We start from the raw sequence: 21,933 nt of genomic DNA on the forward strand, positions 1-21,933 counted from the left end.
CCAGTGTGAGTCTATGGGTCCGGTGTGAGTCTACGGGTCCAGTTGTAGTCTGTGGGACTACTTTTAGTCTTTCGGCCCAGTGTTAGTCTGTGGGACCAGTGCAGTGTTAGTCTGTGGGTTCGGTGTCAGTCTATGGGACCAGTGTTAGTCTATGGGTCCAGTGTTAGTCTGTGGGACCAGTGTTTGTGGGACCAGTGTTAGTCTGTGGGTTCAGTGTCAGTCTATGGGACCAGTGTTAGTCTATGGGTCCAGTGTTAGTCTATGGGTCCAGTGTTAGTCTATGGGTCCAGTGTGAGTCTATGGGTCCAGTGTTAGTCTATGGGTCCAGTGTGAGTCTATGGGTCCGGTGTGAGTCTATGGGTCCAGTGTGAGTCTATGGGTCCGGTGTGAGTCTATGGGTCCGGCGTGAGTCTATGGGTCCAGTGTGTATGGGTCTAGTGTGAGTCTATGGGTCCAGTCTATATTAAACCACTGTAGTCTGCACTCCTTCGACGGAGTCTGGATAGAAGAACTACGTGACCTCTCTCTCCTGAAGCACTCTTATCGTGGGGAGGTGACAACGGCAGTTAGATCCTGAACCTATTTCTCCTGCCATCATGCTCAAGAAGAGAACTGCTACTCTACGAATATATGATTACCCTGTAGGAAAACACCGTTTGAAATCCATAACACTTGCAGCATGCAGCTCTGTGGTGACCTCCCAGTGTTCACGACTCAGTGTTTCCAATTAACCCCAGCCCTGGTCCCAAGCAATTTAGGGAGACACGTTGCTAGGCAACCAGGGGACCGGAGACACAGGGGGTGAGGGTGGGGGTGCGGGCGAGGGTTGGAGGTGCGGTCGAGGTAATGGAGGTGTGATAATTGACGATTAGAGGCTACGTTTGGGATCCATATTTAGGGCGGGGGGGGGGGGGAGTCCTGGCTGTGACGGTTATTGATCGGGCTGAGACGGGTAACGTTCAACAACCATAGTCAATCCACTGCTGGATGAGGCATCCCCAGATTGTTCACCATCTCTCGTGATGCTGTGATGTGATAAATGCAGCCAAGCACCTGCAAGCGAGTGGATTTCATCTCCGTGATACACAAACTCCTGTGGGGGCGCGTTCCATCATTCGGCTGTTGCTCCCTCACTTCTACACGTCACCGATGTGGGTCGTGAGCAGGAATCCAACGTGGGTAAGCGGGGTTCAGAGTGCGGTGCGCTAACCACTCTACTCATGCTCCCCCAAATATAAGCAAAGATCCTCCCCGTATGCCCTTGACAGACTTTTGGTGGCAAGTGCTGTTAGTTGTGAGCACCTATGAAGGCCAGAGTGGCACATTAGGGAGTGGGTGGCCAGCACCATGCCCGACCGCCTTTGTCTCCCCAGTGGCGATGTTTACACACCACACCAGACACTCGTTTGAGGCTGAGTCGACCCAGGCCGGTTTAGATCAGTCACCGGTGTTGGCCGTGAGCGGGAATCGAACTCGTCTCGCTGGATTCGTAGCGCAGCGTAGCGCTAACTGCTACGCCACCGACTGTTGGGGCAAGAGATGTTAGCCAAAGCACCGATGGAGGCCTGCATGGCGTACGAGAGATCCAATGTCTTCAACGAAATCTACCGGGAAGACCACCAGCACGAATTTAGTTTTTTTGACCATAGTACATTTATTACGGGAACAATGTTCAACACATGACTGTAAATAAAGTGCCTCTATAAAATTACGTGGTCACACGTAAGCAAGTTATCAATTAAAAAACAAATATTTGTGTATCCCTTAACGAGAGATATCTTTCCGCATAAGCAGCAACCGTTGCAGGCAAAAGTTCTACGTTCTTAGACATTTGAATGAGATAAAGTGCGGCGTATGTACACATTTTAACACGTAGGCTTTCGCGACCAATATCATCCATAAGAGGTTTTTTTTTGGGATAGAGTGCGCAAATATTTGTGTCGTTAAAACCCGCCATGACCCGCCACAGCCAACTAGTAAGGGTTGTCACGTAAACAGAACGTGCCAATTCGTCACTAGTACAGCACAAGAACTTCTGCGCTCTTGCACAAGAGCGTGGTCACCACGTCTACGCCTATATATAACGAAACAGATAGACGTCTCCACAAATCTGGCTGTTGCCCGATGAAGCTAGTTGTAATTACTGGCGAAACGTCGTACTCGGATTGTAAATGTTGTGGCTTGGCTCTCCAACACACAACCGGTGTGCTGTACTAGTAACGAATTGGCACGTTCTGTTTACTGACAAGCCTTACTAATTAGCTGTGTCGGGTGGTGGCTGGTTTAATGACACATTTATATATTTACGCGATCTAACCCAAAAAAACCCCTCTATTATTCATGTACACATTGTTCACACGAGCAACGGACCTCATTCAAGTAAACTCATCCCTCTTGTGATATTGGTTTCAGCTCTTGGGGCTCCCACCGAAAGCCATGATCGACGCCTTGACCGACGTCATCTCCTTTGGCGAGTGGACAAGAGGGGGTCGCAGCAGCAGCAGCTGCTGCTGCTGTCACAGCGCGGAGAATCGTGGCCATGCAGCTGCGCGTCTCGTACCCTGTGCTCGAATACAAAGGCTTGTAAACTGCTCCGCGTAATTTTGACATGAGATGCTGTGCTTCATTTGGGTTTAAAAGTCACAGCGGTCTTGGCAACATACTACCAGTACATCTTGATTTACCATGCCAGTAACGAGATATGAAAACAATAAACAAAAACAGTTATGTTTAGGTAGCACAGTGTATATTTGGAAAACCCATAGAGATTTGCAGTCTAACAGAGGACGTGTGCATTACATGGTATTCTGGACATCACATTTTTTAAATTTCAACAGAACCAAGTATGATTCAAAATGTGTGCCAGATGGAACTGTATTCTAAATCGGCACAGTGCAGTTCTACCATAATACAAACAACCATGTTATACAGAACAGCCCTCCACACAAACTGTGGGTCCTTAAGTGAGGAATCTATTAAGCTTATATACTTGTATAACAATGTACCATCCTCTCTAGTGATAACAATTTTAACTTAAAATATCTGAAGTGTCTCCTTGCTCAAATTAACATCAGGTGGTCCTCATTTCGTCTGGTGGCCCAGAGTCGAGAGTGGGAATTTCACTTTTATAATTTGGGAGCCATGCTTTCCACACAACTACTGGTAATGTCTCACAAACCGTTATCAATTTTATTGACCCTGGAGGGATGATAGGCCGAGTCGAACGCCGACAGGGAATTATTTTTGCAGCATCGCAATTAAACGTTAAGGACCTCCGCATTGAACTTATCACCAGAACTAATTCAGTCTCTCTTATTGTTTCTCCGAAAACCAGACGAAGAGAAGCACCCCATCATCAACGGCAAACGGATCATCCCGTGCACCCTCTCTCTGAGGAAGATTCCGGGAACCCGCAATAGAAATTTCATACATTTTCTCCGCGGGTGCCCTCAGTAAGAGACCCGTTACTATTGTTTACATTTAACCTCGTAAAAATGATTAAATACTAGCTTATATACCCGGCGTTGCCCGGGATTTCATTTTCTCTTAGGTACTATTTGTTAGAAATACCTTAAGGTAACTTTAGGCTTTTCGGAAAGGCTCCATAAGAAAGGTGAAAAGAAAAATGCACTACATTAATCGATTATTTAAAAATGTTTTGTTATAAAGACTACACAACACCTTTTTGTTCTTCTTAAAAACTAATTCTGAAACTTATAACTGTACGTGAGAACATGGCGATTCCTGAGCAGCATGATGGGTGACATGATGCCGACGGTGCCAATAACTATGTACCTAAAGTTTAATATTACCAAAGTACATGTTCATTGTAAGGCCCGTTTATAAACAACATTTTTTTATTTTTCCAGTTGGAAAAGATATACAACTGATTCGGGGAACCCACTCTAGAACACGCCACATATAACTGCCCGTGGGAGAAACGTGGAGATTTCAAGTTGATACTAGTGCACTTGATTGACTGGCCCTGTGCCTTGTTGATCGTGATACTGTATGGCAGCCTGACCGGGAAATCTAGGCGCTTGAAACTGAGCGGCATGTCTGTCGGAATGAGTGGAATGCGGGGGATGAATACATCTTCTCCTTTCCCTTCCCGGTCAACACTGTCGCCTCAATTACGTTGAGCAGCAATTTTTTTACGCACAGCCTTGTGCCATTACATAGCCTAGGTGGGTCCAGATTGCGAAGCAGCATGATGGGTGACCCAACTTGCAGTCGAAGGTGATGTGGTGGCATTCCCGGGGGGTCGAGTGAGTTTAGGAATTCCGTTGGATAGTTTACGGCTTCGTCGGCATCCACCACCGTATCGATTGAGTTGTACTCGGTAACTGTGCCCGGAAGCAATCCTGAATCTTGATTATTAATTTCATTGACAGAATATTTTTTATCAGCAAGGATGGCTCGTTCACACAGCCACTCGTGATTTTTGCAATTTGACGATATGTTTGGATAAAGTTTATGTATCAGTTCAGGAACCGATGGCAACCATCTCGCAAAAATCCTCTGGAAAGCTAATTTCACTTGATGCCGACTGAGTGGGGAAAGTATCTTCACCGATTTGAAGAAGCTTGTCAGCAAAAACGTGTGCACTTGACTCCCCTATAAGCTGTACTCTCATGTTTGTTCTTAAAGAAAATGTTTTAACGTGTCGCCATAGAGTTGAAGCTTTGAGGCAGTGAAAAATGGATGTTAACAAAGTAATAATAGTTTGTGACGTAAAGTCCTGCTCACAACAGGAAAGTTTGTGGGCAAAAAGACACATTGGCTGGACTTTGTTGTCTTAAGGACATTAAATGTAACAACGGTACGCAGGGGAAAAAGCGTGTTATATTGTGTAAATATGTATACTGTCATAAAACATTGGTTAATGTGTACGCTGTATTATGAAAAAATAGTAATAGAAATGAGAGAAAAAAGATAGATTATGCTTGAAGGGAGCTGTGATTTCGTGTTACCTCGCGCAGTGTCGACACCCCCACCGAATGCGTGACTTTTGTCGAGTCCTTCCCCCCCACCGAACACGTGTGAGTTGGTGTGGTCGATCGCGCGCCATTTAATAAATAAATACTGCACAAAATGGCTAATTAAACTAAATAAAAGTTGACGGATGTGAAAAAGGAATAGCGCGTGCTCACGGCGCGGCTTACGGCGTGGTACCTGGCTATTTATATTTAACGTAAACTCCACCATTGGAGAGCCAAATCCTTCGCAAGCGCGTGAACACACACACAGCCACAAACTATTTTTGACTTTTTTTATATATAGAGAAAGATAAATCACTTTGCATCTCCCATCAACATTTACTTGAAAAGTTAATAGATCTCACATTTAGTTTGGGCTGGGACTGCAAAGTGTTGTGTCACGCCAGGGCATGATTTCTTCGTCTTGTAGATTCTTAAAATAAATATTTTCGTTGAAAATAGTGTTGGTGATGAAACTGCACATCTCATCACCAGCCCATGAAAAAAGCAATTTTAGAATGCAATGGGCCCTAATTCCCTCCGTCTCTTGGCAGGTGGGATCCCGAACGCTGCCTTACAGTCACAGAGGGCCCTCAACCAACCATGGGTGCAGGGCAGCACCATGGCTGCGACATCACGAACTAACATCCCGCTTTGCCCGGCCGTGGACATGGCGCCGATGGTGGCCTGCAGCCTCTCGACGGTCCCGTCTCAGCCAGGCAGATTGCAGAGTCCCTGGTGGAGGCGAGCAGAATCCAGATTCCGCTTGGAGCAATCAGAATACTGCAGGCTCATTTCCTGCGAGCGAGAGGGATTCGGATTGGGGATTGGAGTCGGATTAGGGAGTGGAGTCAGTGGGTGACAGTGTGGTAACGCGCACGTCTGAAGAATTCCCCGATCAATGTGGCAGCACCAATGACAGCATCCACGTCGTCATCATGGAAGAGGAAATGGAGCCGATGGTGGCCTGCAGCCTCACAGCAGTCCCCTGTCTCTGCTAGGGAGATTGCAGTTTGATACCTTTCAAGGTGGACTGCAGCAATTGTAGCCACAGCTGAAAATGAATGAGATTTTGTGGAAGGGATGTGTGACCCGGTGAGACTTATTTTACTTGTAGCAACATGGTCAAACAACGGAGTGTAGAGGATTTTCAGGTATCGTTGATGACAAGTGTAACCTGTGCCCACTATGCCTCGCTCTTATTGTCTGTGATCTTCAAGCGCGTGCGAGTTTGGCGTAACATTAAACAATTTACTTTTGGAAGTACACCTGCGTTTTCTTTACGTCTCCTCCGCGTCTCTTGCCACCACCTCTGCAGTACACGGACTCGACATCGGCCAGGACACACACGGGGACATCCAGCAGCCAGTGTAGAGAACTGCAACCAGGGCCGCCTTTAATTTCACACCAGAAGGGCGCCAACAGCATTGGCAAATCCGTAAAAGCCTGAAACGAGGTCTTCCTGTCAAGATTTGACATTGCCGACAACTCCCCCTTCTCCGCTCACCAGCCCCTGTTCCCCCTCAATCGCTACCCTGATTCTCGGAAACAAGCGCTGGTACTTACCCAATAGGAAGTATTCCCATCCAATAACGCAATGACAATCAGCACGAGCAACAATAATGTTTTAAACACCACGAAGATCACCCAATCCCCTTAACTCCCCATATAAACACCTGTATAAAATCTGTCGCGAGAAATTACAGTCGCACCCCGGTTTACGTTGGGGATGCGTCCCTGAAAGGTGCGACGACGTATATCGAAACGACGTAAAATAAAAGCGGTTTTCAGGGCGTACGCAGATGGAGGTGAAGACCGAGGTGGCGGATACAAGAAAGAATGCTGTCGGCGACGTTAGTGCCGGTTGAGGCAACGAAAATCAGGTAATATTATTAAAGTGACAACGTATTTGCGAAACGACAATAAAATCGAGGTATTACTGCACACCTAATACGCCGTTAATAATTGTGCATAAAATTACGAATAAAAATTAATTATCACGCGTCGTAAACAACTCGTTACTTCCTGGCAAAATCTCCGTAATTGAGGGAATTTCGTGACGATTCGAGAGTCAACATGAACCGCAGATTGTTCACGAAAATTACCATCACGCACATTAATCGCTGTTCACATTAAGAACCCCTGCCGTTTTTAGAGTCGCGCGATGAGCCAACGTCAATTACAACCCGGCGATGTTAATCGAGTTCAACATGTGGCCTTTTGCCTCAAAAGAGACGCCACGTTCTAACGAGGTCTAACTCAGACTCACCTCGTGTTCGCTAGGCCTCTGTGCCCTTTCACAACGTTCGTACGACATTCCATACCTGTCAACCCATACAGTTTACCCCGTATTCTCGTACAGGGGAAATTGAGTTCTCAGGCCTATACGGCATACAGCTGTTTCAATTCGGGCAAAAAATGTTTTGTTTCTCCCTTGTGATGAGACTTTGTAGCATTAACGTTAAGACTTATAAGGACACGGGGTAACCAATAAGGTCTTAATTGGTCTGTAATAAGGTAGGCACTGATAATATAATGGGTTGACAGGTATGACATTCAGAGCGTTTTAAACAGATCACTCACCTTGAAACGTGAGTTTCCTGTCACCATTTCACCTTGGCATCTCTCGTCCTACCTTATTCCTGAACTTCCTCCGTTGCCTGACAATAAACAGTAAACCCACAGCATCATCGCTTCGTTATATTCGTGCCATATTTTACCACTAACCATTCCACACAATTTAACGTTTTAACCTTCTATACATATAAATCACATTAACTAGCATTCATCTGTGATATGTAATTACGTTTACGCTTGGATAGCTAGGGGTTATAATTACAACTCATGGTATGTTTTATCACTCTTATTCCACACAATTGGCCGCTTTTACCTTCTATATACATGGACATCACATATGAACTAACATTAATTTGTGATTTGTAATTACTTTTACCCTGGGAAAGCTACGGATTATAATTATGATTCTCAAAGTTTCTGTCCACCACGACCTTACCCGCAAATAATTTCCCCGATTCTGGGAGTAAATACCACGTAGATAAATGTTACACAGTCGAGTTAAATTGATTGTACCTGCACAGTACAGCTTCCGTGGCATTGCAAAATGCTCTTGGACCCACGGTTCAAAGTTATTTATTTTTTGGCAATCAAACATGAAGCCTTGAAAGCACTCTCCACAGAAAGCATCGCATATTACGGGGCCAAGCCGGGCGCAGGTAGTACCCATGACGTGGCCGATGCAAATGTGTATTGTACATGCATACCTATCAACCCCTTATCGGCAATGGCTGAGCCAGAATTTTCAGGTGGGGGGGGGGGGGGGCAACCCCTCCAGCAATGAAAAATAATAATAGTTGTTACTAAGTAAAGACTTGTCCATTGCTTGTTATTCGACGCGTGTGCGGCGATGGCGCAGCCATCGATCGAGGGTCGAATTGGAACCGCGTTGTGTGATCGGCATCGCGCTCGCTGAAGGTGTTGATGCCTTCAGGGAAGTCGTGGACTCTATACGCAACTGCGCACAATTCTGTGAGTCACTTATAACCGCTTTTCCGTTACTTATTGCCAATTATGGACTCAGACTATTGTCCTATCATCTCACAGAGTCCATGGCACTTAATAATATGCTACACAGTGGCAGTGGGGGTCGCAAACAGCCGATTTATTACTAATAAACCCCAATGATCCGATCAAAATTAGGGATTTAGATCGGATAATTTGGGGGGAACCGTGCCACCCCACCCCCCACTGGCTCCGCCAGTGCTTATCGGTGCCCTACCTTATTACAGGCCAATGCAGACCTTGTTGGTCACCACGTGCCACGACGTTCATCCTACAAAGCATCATCACAAGGAGAGAAACACAAACTAAAATTGTGTTTTTCTTGCCCGTATTGAAACGGCTGTACGTCCTATGGACCTGGAAACTCAATTTCCCTGCCCAAGAATACGGGTAAACCATATGGGTTGACAGTTATGGTAGTATATGGGTCTGTAATAAATCTAAAATGTGTTTCGCTCAAGCTAGGGGCCATTCAAAGGGCCTCGAATTTACACACATACGGTCTTAATAGCATTACAATCGTGGAAAACATGTTATTCTTCACTTAACGAGTTGCGTGAATCCTCTTCCGTTTGTTAGGTAACCTCAAGAGAATCCAAATAGTGAGGGCTTATTTGATTTGGACTGTAATAACATTGGTCAAACAACGGAGTATTTTGGGTGTTCAAGCATCATTGTTGACAAGTGTAACACGTACCCCCAACTACCCTTAACATTCAGGCACTTTACCACACAATATTCAGAACCTTCGGTTTCGGATGTTTACTCTATTTCTATAAACAGTAGCTGTTGTTTTTTGTATTACGTACTTAATGCATTAATTGTTCGTGCCGTATTAAACCAGCAATACAGCTGTACATTCTACATCTAAATAAAGGGTTTGTATAATATTTTTTTTTGGCAGGGGAGAGTTGCAAGCTAAATTATAATCGATGACATCAATTTTTATATCAGCTCAAAGAGTAAAGATACCCCGTGCAGCCTTAACAGCTGAAGCGAGCAGCGCCTATTTCAGTTTCATTTATTTTGGTATAGCCCTGTGAGCCATTCCGCTTTTGAATCGGGTGCAACCACAACAAACAAAAAACACAAACAAGAAAATCATCTTAAAGTGACTTTGTGTGACTGTGCAAACAGAAAATCCAGGAAAAAAAACATCAAAATATTCCTGAAAAAAGCACCGTACACCAACGCTGTGTGCAAAAATCCCAGTGGGATGCAAGTCAAACAACATCAACAACCACAAGACAACTAAGATTAAAGCCATCAGTCTAACTCCGTACTACAACACACCATGGTCAAACCAAACAACATTTTCGAAATCACCAAAATAAAACCTATAAAGGCCGGCACGGCACATTAGGGAGTGGCTGGCCAACACCACGCCCGGCCGCCTTTGTCTCCCCAGTGGCGATGTTTACTACACACTGCACCGCTACACCAGGTACTCATTTGAGGCCGAGTCGACCTAGGGGAGGCTCAGAACCGGTTTACATAACCGGTGCTAGCCGTGAGCGGGAATCGAACCGGGGTCGCCAGGTTCGTAGCGCCTCCGATTAAAACCACGATTGGTTACGTACGGTGCGAAAGAAGCGCAACGTACTGTACACACGCAGCGCGCTAACCACTACACTGCCGCTCCCCCACCCCCTCACAGTGTCACAGACCCCCTCAGTGTCACAGACCCCCTCCCAGTGTCACAGACCCCCTCAGTGTCACAGACCCCCTCACGGTGTCACAGACCCCCTCACGGTGTCACAGACTCCCTCACGGTGTCACAGACCCCCTCACGGTGTCACAGACTCCCTCACGGTGTCACAGACCCCCTCACGGTGTCACAGACCCCCTCACGGTGTCACAGACCCCCTCTCAGTGTCACAGACCCGCTCACAGTGTCACAGACCCCCTCACGGTCTCACAGACCCCCTCACGGTGTCACAGACCCCCTCTCGGTGTCACAGACCCCCTCACGGTGTCACAGACCCCTCACAGTGTCACAGACCCCCTCTCGGTGTCACAGACCCCCTCAGTGTCACAGACCCCCTCTCGGTGTCACAGACCCCCTCACGGTGTCACAGACCCCCTCTCGGTGTCACAGACCCCGTCACGGTGTCACAGACCCCCTCTCGGTGTCACAGACCCCCTCACGGTGTCACAGACCCCCTCACGGTGTCACAGACCCCCTCACGGTGTCACAGACCCCCTCACGGTGTCACAGACCCCCTCACGGTGTCACAGACCCCTCACAGTGTCACAGACCCCCTCTCGGTGTCACAGACCCCCTCAGTGTCACAGACCCCCTCACGGTGTCACAGACCCCCTGTCAGTCGGCGACTCTCTCGGTGCGAATCGTTGTGGCGATTCCCCCGCATCGATCCACGCGCGACGCGGGGTAACGGCCTCGCTTCCCGGGAATCACGGAGAGAGCAGCAACAGGGAGAGAGCAGCAACAGGGAGAGAGCAGCAACAGGGAGAGAGCAACAGGGAGAGAGCAGCAACAGGGAGAGAGCAGCAACAGGGAGAGAGCAGCAACAGGGAGAGAGCAGCAACAGGGAGAGCAGCAACAGGGAGAGAGCAACAGGGAGAGAGCAGCAACAGGGAGAGAGCAGCAACAGGGAGAGAGCAGCAACAGGGAGAGAGAGCAGCAACAGGGAGAGAGCAGCAGGGAGAGCAGCAACAGGGAGAGAGCAGCAACAGCAGGAGAGAGCAGCAGGGAGAGAGAGCAACAGGGAGAGAGAGCAGCAACAGGGAGAGAGCAGCAACAGGGAGAGAGCAGCAACAGGGAGAGAGCGGCAACAGGGAGAGAGCAGCAACAGGGAGAGAGCAGCAACAGGGAGAGAGCAGCAGGGAGAGCAGCAACAGGGAGAGAGCAGCAACAGCAGGAGAGAGCAGCAGGGAGAGAGCAGCAGGGAGAGAGAGCAACAGGGAGAGAGAGCAGCAACAGGGAGAGAGCAGCAACAGGGAGAGAGCAGCAACAGGGAGAGAGCAGCAACAGGGAGAGAGCAGCAACAGGGAGAGAGCAACAGCAGGGAGAGAGCAGCAACAGGGAGAGAGCAGCAGGGAGAGAGCAGCAACAGGGAGCAGCAGAGAGAGAGCAGCAACAGGGAGAGAGCAGCAGAGAGAGAGCAGCAGGGAGAGAGAGAGCAGCAGGGAGAGAGAGCAGCAGGGAGAGAGAGAGCAGCAGGGAGAGCAGCAGCAGGGAGAGCAGCAGGGAGAGAGAGCAGCAGGGAGAGAGAGCAGCAGGGAGAGAGAGAGCAGCAGAGAGAGAGAGCAGCAGGGAGAGCAGCAGCAGGGAGAGCAGCAGGGAGAGCAGCAGCAGGGAGAGCAGCAGGGAGAGCAGCAGAGAGAGCAGCAGAGAGAGCAGCAGAGAGAGAGCAGCAGCAGGGAGAGAGCAGCAGGAAGAGAGCAGCAGAGAGAGCAGCAGAGAGAGCAGCAGGGAGAGAGCAGCAGAGAGGGAGAGCAGCAGAGAGAGAGCAGCAGGGAGAGAGCAGCAGAGAGGGAGAGCAGCAGAGAGAGAGCAGCAGGGAGAGAGCAGCAGAGAGAGAGAGCAGCAGAGAGGGAGAGCAGCAGAGAGAGAGCAGCAGGGAGAGAGCAGCAGAGAGGGAGAGCAGCAGAGAGGGAGAGCAACAGGGAGAGAGAAGCAAAGTGAGAAGCAGAGAGAGGAAAGAGGAGAGCAATAGAGGGAGAGAGGAGCGGGATGCACACAGCAAGCGAAGAGTCGAGGAGTCGAGTGTAGTAGCAGTATAGTAGTAGTAGTACTAGTAGTAGTATAGTAGTAGTATAGTAGTAGTATTAGTGTAGTAGTGTAGTACTAGTAGTAGTATAGTAGTAGTATAGTAGTAGTAGTACTAGTAGTAGTGTAGTAGTATAGTAGTAGTAGTACTAGTAGTAGTGTAGTAGTAGTGTAGTAGTAGTAGTAGTGTAGTAGTAGTGTTGTAGTAGTGTAGTAGTGTAGTACTAGTAGTAGTGTAGTAGTAGTGTAGTAGTAGTGTAGTAGTGTAGTAGTAGTGTAGTAGTAGTGTAGTAGTGTAGTACTAGTAGTAGTGTAGTAGTAGTGTAGTAGTGTAGTAGTAGTGTAGTAGTAGTGTAGTAGTAGTGTAGTAGTGTAGTAGTAGTGTAGTAGTGTAGTACTAGTAGTAGTGTAGTAGTAGTGTAGTAGTAGTAGTGTAGTAGTAGTGTAGTAGTGTAGTAGTAGTGTAGTAGTAGTGTAGTAGTGTAGTACTAGTAGTAGTGTAGTAGTAGTGTAGTAGTAGTGTAGTAGTGTAGTAGTAGTGTAGTAGTAGTGTAGTAGTGTAGTACTAGTAGTAGTGTAGTAGTAGTGTAGTAGTAGTAGTGTTGTAGTAGTGTAGTAGTGTAGTACTAGTAGTAGTGTAGTAGTAGTGTAGTAGTAGTGTAGTAGTGTAGTACTAGTAGTAGTGTAGTAGTAGTGTAGTAGTGTAGTAGTAGTAGTGTAGTAGTAGTGTAGTAGTAGTGTAGTAGTGTAGTAGTAGTGTAGTAGTAGTGTAGTACTAGTAGTAGTGTAGTAGTAGTGTAGTAGTAGTGTAGTACTAGTAGTAGTGTAGTAGTAGTGTAGTACTAGTAGTAGTGTAGTAGTAGTGTAGTAGTAGTAGTGTAGTACTAGTAGTAGTGTAGTAGTAGTGTAGTACTAGTAGTAGTGTAGTAGTAGTGTAGCACTAGTAGTGTAGTAGTAGTGTAGTAGTAGTAGTGTAGTACTAGTAGTAGTGTAGTACTAGTAGTAGTGTAGTAGTAGTGTAGTACTAGTAGTAGTGTAGTACTAGTAGTGTAGTACTAGTAGTAGTGTAGTACTAGTAGTAGTGTAGTAGTAGTGTAGCACTAGTAGTAGTGTAGTAGTAGTGTAGTACTAGTAGTAGTGTAGTAGTAGTGTAGTAGTGTAGTACTAGTAGTAGTGTAGTAGTAGTGTAGTACTAGTAGTAGTGTAGTACTAGTAGTGTAGTACTAGTAGTAGTGTAGTACTAGTAGTGTAGTACTAGTAGTAGTGTAGTAGTAGTGTAGCACTAGTAGTAGTGTAGTAGTAGTAGTGTAGTAGTAGTAGTAGTGTAGTAGTAGTGTTGTAGTAGTAGTAGTGTAGTAGTAGTGTAGTACTAGTAGTGTAGTAGTAGTGTAGTACTAGTAGTGTAGTAGTAGTGTAGTAGTAGTGTAGTAGTGTAGTACTAGTAGTGTAGTAGTAGTGTAGTACTAGTAGTGTAGTACTAGTAGTGTAGTAGTAGTGTAGTACTAGTAGTAGTGTAGTAGTAGTGTAGTAGTACTAGTAGTGTAGTAGTAGTGTAGTACTAGTGTAGTACTAGTAGTGTAGTAGTAGTGTAGTACTAGTAGTGTAGTAGTAGTGTAGTACTAGTAGTGTAGTAGTAGTGTAGTACTAGTAGTGTAGTAGTAGTGTAGTACTAGTAGTGTAGTAGTAGTGCAATAGTAGTGTAGTACTAGTAGTGTAGTAGTGTAGTACTAGTAGTGTAGTAGTAGTGTCGTAGTAGTGTAGTAGTAGTAGTAGTGTAGTAGTGTAGTACTAGTAGTGTAGTAGTAGTGTAGTAGTAGTGTAGTAGTAGTGTAGTAGCAGTATAGTAGTGTAGTAGTAGTGTAGTAGTGTAGTACTAGTAGTAGTGTAGTACTAGTAGTGTAGTAGTAGTGTAGTAGTGTAGTACTAGTAGTAGTGTAGTACTAGTAGTGTAGTAGTGTAGTACTAGTAGTGTAGTAGTAGTGTAGTACTAGTAGTGTAGTAGTAGTGTCGTAGTAGTAGTGTAGTAGTGTAGTACTAGTAGTGTAGTAGTAGTGTAGTAGTGTAGTAGTAGTAGTGTAGTAGTAGTGTAGTAGTGTAGTAGTAGTGTAGTAGTAGTGTAGTAGCAGTATAGTAGTGTAGTAGTAGTGTAGTAGTGTAGTACTAGTAGTAGTGTAGTAGTAGTAGTGTAGTAGTAGTGTAGTGTAGTAGTAGTGTAGTAGTAGTGTAGTACTAGTAGTAGTGTAGTACTAGTAGTAGTGTAGTAGTAGTGTAGTACTAGTAGTAGTGTAGTAGTAGTGTAGCACTAGTAGTAGTGTAGTAGCATTACTGTAATGTAGTAGCTGCCGTAGAGTGTAGCAGTAGTAGCAATGTAGTAGACCAGCAGCTGCACTAGTGCAGCAGAAGTAGTAGTGTGCAGCAGTGTAGTAGTATACAGCAGTGTAGTAGTAGTATACAGCAGTGTAGTAGTAGTAGTAGTAGTGTGCAGCAGTGGAGTAGTAGTGTGCAGCAGTGTAGTAGTATACAGCAGTGTAGTAGTAGTAGTGTGCAGCAGTGTAGTAGTAGTGTGCAGCAGTGTAGTAGTAGTATACAGCAGTGTAGTAGTAGTGTGCAGCAGTGTTGTAGTAGTAGTGTGCAGCAGTGTAGTAGTAGTGTGCAGCAGTGTTGTAGTAGTAGTGTGCAGCAGTGTAGTAGTAGTGTGCAGCAGTGTAGTAGTAGTGTACAGCAGTGTAGTAGTAGTGTGCAGCAGTGTTGTAGTAGTAGTGTGCAGCAGTGTAGTAGTAGTGTGCAGCAGTGTAGTAGTAGTGTACAGCAGTGTAGTAGTAGTGTGCAGCAGTGTTGTAGTAGTAGTGTGCAGCAGTGTAGTAGTAGTGTGCAGCAGTGTAGTAGTAGTGTACAGCAGTGTAGTAGTATTGTGCAGCAGTGTAGTAGTTTGGTGCAGCAGTGTAGTAGTATACAGCAGTGTAGTAGTAGTATACAGCAGTGTAGTAGTAGTAGTGTGCAGCAGTGTAGTAGTTTGCAGCAGTGTAGTAGTAGTGTGCAGCAGTGTAGTAGTAGTGTGCAGCAGTGTAGTAGTAGTGTGCAGCAGTGTAGTAGTAGAGTGCAGCAGTGTAGTAGTAGTGTACAGCAGTGTAGTAGTAGTATACAGCAGTGTAGTAGTAGTATACAGCAGTGTAGTAGTAGTGTGCAGCAGTGTAGTAGTATACAGCAGTGTAGTAGTAGTATACAGCAGTGTAGTAGTAGTGTGCAGCAGTGTAGTAGTAGTGTGCAGCAGTGTAGTAGTAGTGTGCAGCAGTGTAGTAGTAGTATACAGCAGTGTAGTAGTAGTATACAGCAGTGTAGTAGTAGTGTACAGCAGTGTAGTAGTAGTGTGCAGCAGTGTAGTAGTAGTGTGCAGCAGTGTAGTAGTAGTATACAGCAGTGTAGTAGTAGTATACAGCAGTGTAGTAGTAGTGTACAGCAGTGTAGTAGTAGTGTGCAGCAGTGTAGTAGTAGTGTGCAGCAGTGTAGTAGTAGTATACAGCAGTGTAGTAGTAGTATACAGCAGTGTAGTAGTAGTATACAGCAGTGTAGTAGTAGTGTGCAGCAGTGTAGTAGTATACAGCAGTGTAGTAGTAGTATACAGCAGTGTAGTAGTAGTGTGCAGCAGTGTAGTAGTAGTGTGCAGCAGTGTAGTAGTAGTGTGCAGCAGTGTAGTAGTAGTATACAGCAGTGTAGTAGTAGTGTGCAGCAGGGTGCAGCAGGGTAGTAGTAGTATACAGCAGTGTAGTAGTATACAGCAGTGTAGTAGTGTGCAGCAGGGTGCAGCAGAGTGCAGCAGTGTTGCAATGTGTACCCTGTAGAGCCGTGCTACTGTCCGTGTTGTTGTTGTCGCGACTGGAGACGACGCGGAGTGAACTCGCAGCAGAGGGAAACGCACTGTACACACACCGCGCTACTGTATACCACTACACGCACTGTACAGGCTACTGTACACACCGCGTTACTGTATAGCACTACACGCACTGTACTGGCTACTGTACAGCACTACCCCGAACTGTACTGGCTACTGTACACAAACCGCGCTACTGTATAGCACTACACGCACTGTACTGGCTACTGTATAGCACTACCCGCACTGTACTGGCTACTGTACACACACCGCGCTACTGTATCGCACTACACGCACCGTAACTGAACTGTACGGGGACGCACTGTGCTACAGGACTGTAGCAACAACAAGAACAGCAGCCGACGACGTTCGCCACCAAGTAAGTGGCGGTGACCTTCGCGACGGCGCATGTGCCAGGCTAGGTGCACCTTGAGGCCGTCACGTTACGTGTGGGAGGCTCACTGGGAGGTCATGGGACAGACCCAGCAGGTGCCATGGGTTCATTGCTGTGCCAGGCTAGGTGCAGGAGGAGGAGAGGTCACGGGACAGACCCAGAAGGTGCCATGGGTTCATTGCTGTGCCAGGCTAGGTGCAGGAACAGGTCACGGGACAGACCCCCCCCCGTGTTTATCGCACTGTACGTACAGTGCGGGCAGTTGTGGGGACCGCAGAGAGGGCTCATTGGTGCCAGTCGAGGTTCGATTGTTGTTATTGTTGGTATTGTTGTTGTTGATGTCGCTGTTATTGTTGTCGCTTTTGCTGCTGTTGTTGCTGTTGTCGCTGCTGTTGTCGCTGTTGTCGTCGCTGTTGTCGCTGCTGTTGTTGATGTTATCGTCGCTGTTGTCGCGGTTGTTGTTGTTGATGTTATCGTTGTTGCTGCTGTTGTCATAGTCTCCGTTCGACATGGCTTCTCGGGATCATTGTCGCACCCCCCCCCTCCACGCTTATTAATACCAAAATTAAATTAAGCCGTCAGCGTGAACGCTCCCGCAATTAGCGAACGCGTTTAGCGTGAATAAAATAATATTCGATTCTTAAACGCGTTATGGATTCGTTACGATGGACATCGAGGATAAATAATGGACAACAAAAATACCACGACGAAGAAGAGACGCAGAAGAAGAGACACATACAAAACTTTGTTTTGTAAATTGTAGGCGACAACTTTGTTTAAATGTTGGCGCGCCTGAGCCACTTGTGGTAAAGAGGGCCCTCTCGGCCAATGTCGATGCCTTGATCTGTGTTGTGTCAGCGTGTGGGGACAGCGGTGGTGAGGATGTTGGTGGTGGTGAGTGGACAGGCGATTGTGGTGTGTGTGTGTGAGACTCGACATAAAAAAAGGGTTTTTTTTGGGTTAGATCTCGTTAATTCTGTGTCGCAACCCTCCACCACCCGACGCGGCCAATCAGTAAAAAAAAGTGTCACGTTGACAAAAGACAAAATCTGCTTGGTTCTTTTCGGTTTAAGTCACGTAGAATGGAAATAAAATAATAAAAATAAAACAATATTTTTTATAAAAAATAAAACAATATTTTATTATTATTTTATTTCCATTCTACGTGACTTTACCGAAAGAATCAAGAAGATGAATCCCTGCAGTCACGAAAGCTTTAAATCGAAAACACAAAATATTTCACAACTTTAGCGCACCGGTGTGTTGAAGAGTGGATCAACAACATTCAGAGTTTTGAGTAGTTCGACGTTTCGCTGGAAATTACATCCAGCATCTTCGGGCTATTTGCCAGACTAGCGAAGCCATCCGTCCACGTGCTTCCGATCTTAAATAGTGCAGGATGACGCCATCGTTGTTGAACCCCATCAGGATTCGAGATCAATAATCAGCCACTTAGCATGTGACTCACCTGTAAGGAATTGCAATGTGTGTTGTGTATTACTTAATAATATGCTTCCAGGCTGCCCTGAGTCTAGAGCTATCACAGCGATGAAAATTATTTGAATTCTTGTCAATTTCAATTGATTCTCTCACTAATCTTGGCCAGTAATAATTAGTTCTGCATTAACACTTAAACGTTATCAAAATCAATTGAATGGCCTTGTTGGCAAGCATGCTCTGCCACTGCTGACAGCTGTGTTTGGGATAATTTAATGTTCATTTGGTGTTATTTTAGTCTTACGCTAATGTTACGTCCCGTCTGTCCAATATAACACTTACCGCATAAGCAATTGCTCCGATATACACCTTCTGTTGCTAACTTCGGTAATTCATCTTTAGTACAAGATACTAGTTTTGGAATTTTGTGTACCATACCAACTCTCGCTTAAATGTTTTGCTTTTGCAAAACACGGGCTAATTTATCAGTCACTGCCGAGATATATGGTATTTTAATTGTTTTGATAATCTGATCACTTTCAGCAGTATTGTTCAATCTTGATTTGGCATTCAATGCTCTGTTAATTTGAGTACTGCTGTAAACATTCAGTCTTAGTGTTTCTTTAACATGTTTAATCTCTTTCCCTAAACTTTCACCATCTGACACTGTCTTTGCCCGATGTATGAGTGTCTTGATGAGAGAGGATTTCTGTGCTGGGTGATGATGTGAATCTGCATTCAGATAGGCACCCGTATGCATTCCCTTTCGGTAGACGCTGTGTGGTGTTATTTTGCCATTTTGACCACATCCAAGCAAAATATCCAGGAATGGGAGTATGTTGTTCACCTTCATTTCAATGGTGAACTGAATGGCTGGGTTTTGCGCATTGAGATGATTTAAAAATTCAATAAATGTATCTTTACCATGTGGCCAGACAACCAAAGTGTCATCTACATATCTAAACCAAAAATATGGTGTTAATGTGCTCGAGGCAAGTGCTCTTGTTTCAAAGTTTTCCATCTACAGATTTGCTATAGCAGGAGATAAAGGAGAGAGCCCATTGCTGCTGCTTCCTTTTGTTTAAAGAAGTCACCTCTGCACAAGAAATAAGTGTTAGTTAGACAATGGCTGGCTAGTTTTGGAATATCTTCTGGTCAACCTGTCTTCTTTGCCAGTGTATCAAGTAATTTAAGTGACTCGTTAACTGGAACCTTAGTGAACAGAGAAATTACATCAAAACTTATCAGAATATCATTAGGGATAAGTTTAATATCTTTAATTACATTCACAAGATGTTCTGAATTTCTTATAAATGAAGATGTCCTTCCGATGTAGGGCTGTATTTGTTTAGTTACATATTTTTCTAATTTGCGACACATTTGGAAATAACGCGATTTAACTCAAAAACCTTTATTATGAATAATACTGGTCGCGAAAGCCTACGTGTTAAACTGAGTATGTGAGACTGTTGTGTGAGCATGTGGGGGGAGCGGTGGTGAGGATGTGGTGGGTGAGGAGAGGGAATTGTGGTGTAAATTCCAGTGCAGGTTTCATTAAGTCTCCACAGCCATTGGCATTATAATTCGAAGTAAATTAGGACAATAATTTACTCATTCCCACCACATGTTGCACATCTCACCCACATAGGCTTCTGGGAGTGAATGTTTGAATTTTTTGCTATTTTGTGCCACATTAACAAACAGACAAAAGTCTCCTCTCAATGCATTAATGACGAGCCAGTAAACATTGTCTCAAAAGAAGGAAAATATAAACAATTATATATTCACGAATCTGCTGCTATTTTGTGACGTGTTTTTGTGCACCACTTCCAAGTGTGCAGTATCACCGAATGGTTTGTAAATAAATTGAGTCGTTGTGGCATGCAGCGTCATCATTCTTGAGAAATATGGAGCCCTGCAGTACCAATGTTTATTAGACGTACCTTTCAATCTGCCTACGGGATTATCTGACGGTAGATATTTACCGTAATCTTCTTGGTGGCCACAGTGTTCGGTAATCTTTTGCGAGTGATTAGAGTGCGGCGCTAGCTCTAAGCTACTTGCGACTGCAGGACACTTTTAGCTGCGGCCATCAATATCTTGACGGCGATTGCTGGAATGAATTGTTACGCGGGCCGGGATTTTGAAGTAAATGTGTCTCGACTGTGTTGTTTGTAATACAGTTCTGTATAGCTGTTTAAAAGTAAAAACGCAACACATTTGTCCAAAACACACCGTGGCTTTTCAATTGAAAAGTAAACAACAGGCGACGTTTCTGAGCAATGGTACTCCTCGACAACACGCTGCATTTGAAAGGACGCAAACGTTGACTGTTGTATATTTACATTTTCTGTTTAAGGCCACATTGTTTTCGACGAATGCGTTGAGTCTGTTTTGTTATTTGTGCTTTTGCGCTACTGAAAACTTAGCGGCACCAAAAAATTGTGCAAATATTGCATTTTCTGTGTGTGTTTGCATTGTATGTGCTTGTAAATCCTTAATGTACCACGCACTGCCTTGTGAATGTCCATCTGAAATGCAAACTGTATTTTTTTCCACTTGATTCTAGGGTATTCTAATTCTTTAATCCCATCAGCCAAATGTGCCCCATTACCACCCATGCCTTGCAGGGCTTAAACCGCGGCAGAATCATGCCCACGTGCTAGTGGCTCGCCACTGACGGGGGATGAGGAATGCCCTTGACTGTGAGGACCTGGCGCTGTAGCTCGATCCAGCGGTGCTCACGAGTGGTTCACGCGGTGCCTCTGCTGCATGGTACTCGAGGCAGGCGTACGTAGGCCGTCAGCATGAAGAAAATCTTTGGACTTGGGAAGCGAAAGAAGGGGCTTTCGCCGTCGGCGTCCGAGACAGGCAGCGTGATTTCTAGGTACGAGCTCAAGGACAAGGACTTGGGGAAACTGCACAAGGCCGCTGCTTCGGGGGATCTCGAGAAACTGAAACGGCTGCTCAAGAAGGGTGACGTGAACCAGCTCGACAAACAGAACAGGTACCACCACGCCTCTGCCCTCACCATTCACATTTGTACGTACGTATGTATGTTGAATGTCTTTCGCACCGTACGTAGCCATTCATGCTAATCGGAGGTGCGGGGGAATGGCAACAAACTAAACACAAATACTGTTCTAAGGAAATGCGTTTTCAATCTAGTTTTAAAAGTGCATAGCCCCAGTGGCTTCTGATATCGGAAGGAAGAGCGTTCCAGACGGTTGCAGATGTGCATATGAAAGCGCATGATGCAGTGAACGTCTTTGTTAGATTTGCTTTGTGTCCAACATAAATACGTGCAGCGCAAAATACGTATATAATAGGTACAATGGCTTTGCCACATAAGCGGGATTCAATTCTAGCACAGGTATTTTGGGAGATGATATAGTGTACTGAAGCTCAGTGTGAATCGTTTATAATTTAAATTAATCCAAACTCACATGACTATTAGCAAAAATATTGATTCTCTTACAACGATATGCACGAGAAACACAATGCAATGGAAATATTGAATTAAAGGGAAGTGGTTTATTAATACTGAATATTATTCATACCTTTCAACAACACTTGGAGTAGATCAATAATTTAGCAAGCTCTCTTGAGTAAACCGGTGACCTTATTTGTTAATACTCAGTAATACTGTACTATACAAATGAATCTACAATTTTACTGAATTGGAGCTTACTCTTAAAAATATGTTACAAAAATAGATACAATAAAAATAAATGATGGTTAACTCCCGGGTTAACTGGGCAGATTATTTCGCTTGGAGATTATCTGTGCCTGCAAAACGAATTTTTAAAATAAAATAAGTGAGCTGAAACATTGGCACATCAGACGCTTATACAAGTGACAATCTTTTTAGCCATGTCAGGTGGTGGTGGGTCTTGTGCCTGAAATTTGGCCAGATTCAGTACGTATCCTAGCTCCAAAATCT

General features: G+C 45.3%; 3 protein-coding genes across 6 annotated transcripts in view; 1 reads left to right on the forward strand and 2 right to left on the reverse strand.

The window, feature by feature from the left end:
* Positions 1 to 4,057, reverse strand: part of LOC116952259 (3',5'-cyclic-AMP phosphodiesterase 4C-like) — a 61,752-nt gene extending 57,695 nt beyond the window's left edge. The window contains exon 1 of the mRNA XM_076074125.1: positions 4,025 to 4,057. Within this exon, the coding sequence (XP_075930240.1) occupies positions 4,025 to 4,057 (33 nt within the window). The remainder of the gene's footprint in view (positions 1 to 4,024) is intronic.
* LOC116952294 (uncharacterized) lies at positions 1,643 to 20,764 on the reverse strand. The gene is made up of 6 exons (XM_076074126.1): positions 20,736 to 20,764; positions 10,876 to 12,316; positions 8,776 to 8,829; positions 7,563 to 7,639; positions 6,235 to 6,425; positions 1,643 to 5,777 (listed from the first exon to the last, which is right to left on the reverse strand). The coding sequence occupies exons 1-2, from the start codon at positions 20,762 to 20,764 to the stop codon at positions 10,882 to 10,884; spliced, it is 1,464 nt and encodes a 487-aa protein (XP_075930241.1). The 3' UTR covers positions 1,643 to 5,777; positions 6,235 to 6,425; positions 7,563 to 7,639; positions 8,776 to 8,829; positions 10,876 to 10,881.
* The window catches only part of LOC116952292 (uncharacterized), a 67,799-nt gene continuing 56,778 nt past the window's right edge, over positions 10,913 to 21,933 (forward strand). The window contains exons 1-3 of one of the 4 annotated variants that reach the window (XM_032971504.2): positions 10,913 to 10,950; positions 16,493 to 16,538; positions 20,621 to 20,997. In XM_032971504.2, the coding sequence (XP_032827395.2) occupies positions 20,798 to 20,997 (200 nt within the window). In that variant the 5' untranslated portion in view covers positions 10,913 to 10,950; positions 16,493 to 16,538; positions 20,621 to 20,797. Of the gene's footprint in view, positions 10,951 to 12,270; positions 16,539 to 20,620; positions 20,998 to 21,933 lie in introns of those variants that run through there. The other 3 variants (XM_032971503.2, XM_032971507.2, XM_032971508.2) reach the window with 3 other exon arrangements.

This window comes from Petromyzon marinus, chromosome 46 (genome assembly GCF_048934315.1).
Source record: "Petromyzon marinus isolate PM22_M1 ecotype Great Lakes invasive population chromosome 46, UKy_Petmar_22M1.pri1.0, whole genome shotgun sequence".
NCBI lineage: Eukaryota > Metazoa > Chordata > Hyperoartia > Petromyzontiformes > Petromyzontidae > Petromyzon > Petromyzon marinus.

Bases quoted from the DNA above. Each gene is read 5' to 3' on its own strand.
- LOC116952294 (XM_076074126.1), bottom strand. From the start codon at position 20,764: ATGCAGCAGAGGCACCGCGTGAACCACTC. The intron at 12,317-20,735 runs GTGAGCACCGCT...TACTACTACTAG, and splicing joins AGGCACCGCGTGAACCACTC to TACTACTACTACTATACTGC.